The sequence below is a fragment of the Postia placenta genome, assembly GCF_002117355.1.
Source record: "Postia placenta MAD-698-R-SB12 unplaced genomic scaffold POSPLAscaffold_14, whole genome shotgun sequence".
In the NCBI taxonomy this organism is placed as follows: Eukaryota; Fungi; Basidiomycota; class Agaricomycetes; order Polyporales; family Adustoporiaceae; genus Rhodonia; species Rhodonia placenta.
In genome coordinates, this window is record NW_020169845.1 from 790643 (window position 1) to 797515 (window position 6873).

Below are 6873 nucleotides of genomic sequence, written 5' to 3' on the forward strand. Positions count from 1 at the left end.
GGGCGGCAGCGCACGGCACAGCTCGGGCCCTGCTGACACAGCCGCTCTGACTCACCGGCCCCCGGGGCCGCGTCGGCATGCTGTGCACGGACCAGCTGTGCACGGACCAACGCGCACAGCCTGCCCTTAATCTCCCCTGTATATAAGCCGGCCTCTGCTGCCCTAGGGACCTCAGTTTCGACCTCTTGTCCCTAGGTCAGTAAGCCTCCAGTTGTATCCTTTCTTACATTACTAACTAATACACTTCTTGTCCCTAGCCTTAGGTTTGAGCCTAGCTCACCATCGCTTCGGTAAGATAAGTCGAACGCCCCCAGCGTTTAGTTTTCCCCTGTCGCTCGACCCTAAGTCGCGACAATGGTTGTCAACGACGTGTTGATCAGCCAATAGATACGTAGTTGCGACAGGAACCTGTCGCATTCGATGACGGTTTTGCCATCATAGCGGAGGGGGAGAAGGAGCTTCAGGGTCTCCTTGTCGGGGGCGGTCGAGGGGGAAGACATTATCGGCGTCGGGGGGGACGGAGGACGCTGCGGGGGCGGAGGCGGCTGTGGTGGCCCTCCGCTGGTCGAACTTCGAGAGGAGCAAGTGCTCGAGCGGCCTCTCGGTGGAGTCGGCGGTGAAGGTGCCGGAGGAAGTTCGGCGGAGGGGTTATGTACGTCAGGGATTGCTGACGCAGGGGCGAATGCTGTCGGCGAGGCGGACCCAACAGAATCCTCGGACTCGGACTCCGAGACTCCTTCTTCACCCTCACCCTCCTCAGGCTCAGGCTCTGGCGCAGGGTCTGGAGGGAGATCTCCTCGCACTTGACTGGACTCGGCGACAGTTTGGGGAAGGCGGGAGGTAGGGGAGACAGGGCAAGAGTGCCTCGAGGCGGATCGAGATGCAAGGGTGCTTCGAGGGCCGAGCGGATGTTGTGCTCGCCTGATCGCCTTGTAGCGTGGGTAATCTTCCGCGATCGATCGGGGTGTCCGATTCGGGCACAGCTGCTGCTCACAACGGTAGATGACAGTCTCAGGGCCGTCTGGGATGTAGACATCAATGAGATCCTGAGAGTCGAATGCGTGAACTTGGCCTTGGCAGGCAGCCACGTTGGATGGGGGGAGGAAGGGGAGGTGCGCGTACTACAAAAGGCCGTGGTAGACTAGCTTACACCTACGGCGCCCAAGATGACACTGAGATTCGCAGTTCACGTAGGGCCCAATACTGCTTTTGACTATTATGCAGCAGGAACCAAGGCTACGCGTCCGTGAGGACAAGTACCGCCCACTGAAGTGCAGGTACTGAAGAGTTCGTCTCTCGAGTGTTGGCGATGTATCGTAGGCTATCTACGTATCGTATGGTATAGTAAGGGTGTGCACCACCCGACCTATAGGAGAGGAAGTGAGTGTGTGGGTTCCGAGAACGCCGGCAGCAGTGAGGAGTTTCGACCTAATGTCACGACTTAGGGTCGAGCGACAGGGGAAACACAGACTTTGAAGGATGCTGGGGGCGTTCGACTGGTTCTTACCGAAGCGATGGTGAGCAAGGCTCGAACCTAAGGCTAGGGACAAGAAAGGTATTAATTAGTGAAAGGTAAGGAGAAGTTTAGGGGAGGCTGCGCGCACTGGTCCGTGCGCAGCTGGTCTGTGCACAGCATGCCGACGCGGCCCCGGGGGCCGGTGAGTCAGAGCGGCTGTGTCAGCGGAGCCCGAGCTGTGCCGTGCACTGCCATCCTATCTAATCTGATCGTACAGTAGATAATGATGCGTCCATATCAGGCAAGTAGTACAGAGGTCGCGGGTTCGAGCCCGCGAAAAGGAAAAAATTAAAAAATGGCTAGACGCCGTACCAACTCGTGACAATTCAAGAGGTGTCGCGAGATGGGCATCTCACAGACGACAATGAGTACGACATCAGCAATGCTGCATCCCAGATGTACGGAGGTGAGTATTATCCATGCCTTTCCTATCTTGAATGCTTACTTGGCTCAAGCTGGGGTTGAGACGGTAGGTTGACTCTACATACGGCCGCAGGAGAATGTGACATCTGACTTTCGTCGAAGACCTTGTATACATTGCTCGCTCTACTTCTCGCATTGACTATCTATCCAAACGTCGTCGACAAGGCGCAAGCGGAAATCGATAGAGTCATTGGTACATCTCGACTTCCCGAGCTTGCCGACAGGGACTCTCTGCCATACTTGGGCTGTATTGTCCAGGAGGTGCTTCGGTGCGTCCACTTCACTATGCTTTAGTTCACCTATTCGTCACACATCGATCACAGATGGTATCCTGCAGGGCCACTGGGTAAGACCCTCGTATCTGAGCATCATGGAAACCAAGAGTTGACATGAGCTCAGGGATGCCCCATGCTCTCCGGGAGGACGACAACTATAATGGATATTGTCTCCCGAGAGGCTCAATGATTGTTGCGAACATTTGGTATGTGCAGAATATACACGCTGCTTGCCAATCTCACTCAATTACATATAAACTAAATTCCAGGGCAATGACTAGAGATCCGGCGCTGTATCCAGATCCCGAAGTATTTCGCCCAGAGCGCTTCGAGGAGATGGACGCTGAGACAGCTGGTGCGCGGGATCCGCGGAAGTACACCTTCGCCGGTAGGACATAAGTTCAGATTGTCTTTGCATACCGTGATGTATTTTCTCATGCAGTATTTGCCCTGGTCGCTACCTTGCCGACTCCAGTATCTGGCTTGTGATGGCTAGTATCCTCGCCACCATGAATATCCGCAGGGCATGCGACTCAGCGGGTCGCGAGATCATACCCACGCCGTCGTTCAAGAGCGGCATCATCAGGTGAGAGATAATACATAATACATATAAGATGACACCAATGATGTTGACAGCCACGTTGAATCATTCGAATGCGACATCCGGCCCCGTTCTCAGAAGACTATAGATCTCATTGCTGAGCGCAACTACAAGACGACTGGTTGAAATATATCAATGGATTAACGATCCAGGAGTTACGACGGGAAGTGATGATCAGGCTCACTCGTATTTGTTGGATCTCGCAATTGAGGAACGCCACAGCGCGACAGCGGGTTTGGCACACATGAACACGCTGAGCCCTGCGTTCCTCTTCTATCGTTTTCCTAACCTTCGAAAAGTGAAAGTGCACCCGATGAAGCGGAGCATCAGTCAGTTTGGGAGGCGTTGGAAGATCTCGTGCCCGTTCGATATGCAGCTCGCACGTTGAGCTTGCCTAGTTGAACCTGGCGCACAGCAACGACAAGACCGTGCCGCTGCTGAGATGATTACGGCGTATATCTAAACCCTAGAACGTGATGTGTTGCCATCCCAAAACAGTCCCAATAGCAATAGTCCTCCCTCGCAGATTACAATCTGGAACGAATGTGGGGCAGAAGCGTCGGCTGAACACGGCAGCGACGCAGAATCTAATGCCTACTGCACGCAGCCCTGGCCTCGTCAGGACTTCATCGCATAGCCACGTTGCACATAGATACTCCATGTACGTTTTTAGCCTCGCAGAACCCGGTGACTTACTGGAATTGACAGAATGATCTGATGACATTTACGAGGCCTTCACGATGAAATGATCGGCAAAAAATCGTTGATATGAATGCAGAATCCATGACTGCCTGTACAGTGAAAAGCTAGATATGTGACGATGGATCGACATACATACCTCACAGGCTCCATCGAAGGTTCCTTACTGGTGGACACACAAGAACACGCCATAGGGCCGAACACTTTCCAAGGGATCAATCTTTCGGCTGAAAGCATATGGCGCGGTGACTTCATACTCCGTATACTTCGATTCCTCGCCGCTAGGTCATAGACGGCCGTGTTGTTGTAGTCTGATACAACGATGTATATGTATGCTCCGAATCAGCAAAAAACAGGATAATAGGAGTGAAACCAAGTGAAATCAACGCCGGGATCTAGCGCCCACCGTGCGTTCTTGGGCTCAGCGGTACCATCTCAGATTGGTTGCTCTTCCCACGAGTTGACTCCGCGGCAGGGATCGCTGAGTCTCTTTGCGTCAACATCCTAATATTACCCCAGGTAACATTGCAACTACTTATTGCTCTCGTGCTGACGCCGGAACGTCACATCCTCATGCCTCTGTTTCAACCCACGGTCACGTTGTGTTTACAACTAGCAAAAGTTACTCAAACTCTTTGAATACTTCGATTTGGTAGGACATATATTTGTACTCTGACACGACTTTGTACTCAGACACGACTCAGGTATGTACTACGAATATTTAAGAGGGCCTAACTCATTTAGATGAGGCGGCCAAATCATTATATTCTCCAGGAAAAGAAAACTTGACAACTACGAGTTCGTATGCGCTGAAAACCGTGAGCATTTGTCTCCTTTAATTTCGGTCACAACGCCGCGATGGCAGATCTCGCGTGTACCAATTTCTGAGGTGCTTGTCTACGAAAGAAATCGCGAATTATAGAGATGCTTCTGTTTTTATATGTGATCATGTACACCATAAGTGTCTAGGATTTTCCTGTATTCCCGGTTCGGGTAATGTCTTTTGTCCTCTTGGCTGACGCGGAGTTCTGCGGTGTTACTACAGCCACAGTGCCTGCAGCATGTACGTTATCGATCATCACTCGCTTCCAATGTATTCCAGAGCGTGTAAAGCTTCATAGCGTCACCAAGATACCCCAGCATGCATCTGGATGTGAATGACTTTGTACTTATGTGATCTAGTCCGCCGCTCAATTTTCTCATCCCAGATTTAACGTTTGTGTTCCGGGAGGCAGACAAATCACCGGTAGCGGGAAATGCTGCAAGCAAATGATGAACAAAGACTCTAACAATATTGCCGCCATCTGCATCCTATGAATCACAGGATTGATGGTGCTTTTGTCGTTGAGTCATGTTAAACCTAACGTGGGATGAGAGCGCTGTACAAATAGTATATTGACTTCAGTAGGCCGTAAGGGACGAACTCGGGATAGGTATGCACCTGTACAAATAGTATATCTATGATACATTAGTATATTGATACTGTTGATATGTCTAAAGGTACTCACTGACTTCAGTAGGCCGTAAGGGACGAACTGAAGTCAGCCTACGCGCGAGAGCAAGAGTTCTACGGTACGAAAATAAGGAACTGTATAGTGAGCCAAACAACGTCCAAACAATGTCTGGACTGTGCCACAGGCGCATCACCGCCAGACATCTTGTACAAACGAGCGTGTCGCGACTTGGGGTCGAGCGACAGGAGAAAACCTAAAAGCTGGGGGCGTTCGACTGGTTCTTACCGAAGCGATGGTGAGCTAGGCTCGAACCTAAGGCTAGGGACAAGATAGTATATTAGTTAGTTAAGTAAGAAAGGACTACAAAGGGGAGCTTACTGACCTAGGGACAAGAGGTCGAAACTGAGGTCCCTAGGGCAGCAGAGGCCGGCTTATATACATGGGGAGATTAGGGCAGGCTGTGCACGTTGGTCTGTGCGCAGCTGGTCTGTGCGCAGCATGCCGACGCGGCCCCGGGGGCCGGTGAGTCAGAGCGGCTGTGTCAGCGGGGCCCGAGCTGTGCCGTGCACTGCCGCCCCATCTAATCTAATCGTACAGTAGATAGTGACGCGTCCATATCAGGCAGGTAGTACAGAGGTCGCGGGTTCGAGCCCGCGAAAAGGAAAAAATTAAAGAACGGCTAGGCGCTGTACCAACTCATGACATTACCCCCCCCTCAACGGCGCATGACCTCATGCGAGGCGCCCTTGCCCATCTCCCATCCGGAGCGGCAGCGTGCTCCAGTTAGCAGCGAAGGCACCGGCTGAAAGTTGAGACCACCAAAGGCAGCAGCGTTGAGTCGACGAGGGGCGTTCGGATTCTTCCGGTGGAAGTCGGCTATGAGGGCCGGCGCATTGGCAACGTTGCGCGCCAGTTCCCATGACGTATGCGAGTCGTCATAACCCTTCCACTTGACGAGGTACTGCAGCTGACGCCGGAAGATCCTTGAATCCTTGATCCGCTCAACCTCATACTCCTCGTCGCCCTCAACCTCGATCGCAGGCGGTTCCTCCGGCTCTCGGCCCGGGATATCGCTGCGCGTGTACTTGCTAAGCAAGGAGACATGGAATACCGGGTGCACCGGCACCGACTTCGGCAGGACTAATTCGTAATCCAGGTCTCCGAGCTTTCGCCGCACGGCATATGGTCCAAGGCGCTTGGGACTGAGCTTCTTGCTCGGCTGTTTCAGCTTAAGGTTCCGGGCATCAAGCCAGACCCTGTCCCCCGGCGCGAAGACCGGTGCCTCCTGCACGTGCTTGTCGTAGTACACCTTCATGCGCTCGGCCGACAGCTCGAGCGCAGAGCGCGTATCGTCGCGAATCTCCTTCAGGATCTTGAGCCGATCAGCGGCCGCAGGCATCGCAGACATCGGATTGATCCGAACCTGGATCTCAGGATTGTACCCTTGATGCAGGAAGAAAGGGGAGTGCCCGGTTGCGGAGTGAACTCGGTTGTTCAGTGCGAATTCTGCGAGCGGCAACTGTTTCGCCCAATCATCCTGCCTGTGGCTTGTGAAAGCACGCAGGTACTGCTCGATCTCCTGATTCCAGCGCTCAGTCTGGCCGTCTGTCTGAGGGTGGAACGCTGTAGACAGCGCCGGCTCGATCCCAAGTCCCTTGTACACCGCATGGAGATACTTCGAAGCAAACTGGGGACCTCGGTCTGATATGACCTTGGCCGGGGCCCCATGATGCTTGAACACATCGCGGATGTACAGGTCTGCCGCACCTTCTGCCGTCAGGGTCTCATGACAGGCTGAGAAGTGGACCTGCTTGGTAAAGCGGTCGGCGGTAACCAGGATCGAGTCGAATCCATCAGACTTTGGCAAGCCGACGATCATGTCGGTCGTGATGATCTGCCACGGGC

The 6873-nt window shown here is 53.3% G+C and overlaps 1 protein-coding gene across 1 annotated transcript; it reads right to left on the minus strand.

Moving 5' to 3' along the window:
• Positions 1–656: 656 nt before the first annotated feature.
• POSPLADRAFT_1107401 (hypothetical protein) lies at positions 657–5468 on the minus strand (the record flags this gene model as incomplete). Its single annotated transcript, XM_024483309.1, has 5 exons — positions 657–1121; positions 1330–1366; positions 5254–5286; positions 5347–5350; positions 5408–5468. Coding segments are annotated over 5 exons (600 nt in total), but the record flags the coding sequence as incomplete, so codon positions are not given.
• Positions 5469–6873: the final 1405 nt, after the last annotated feature.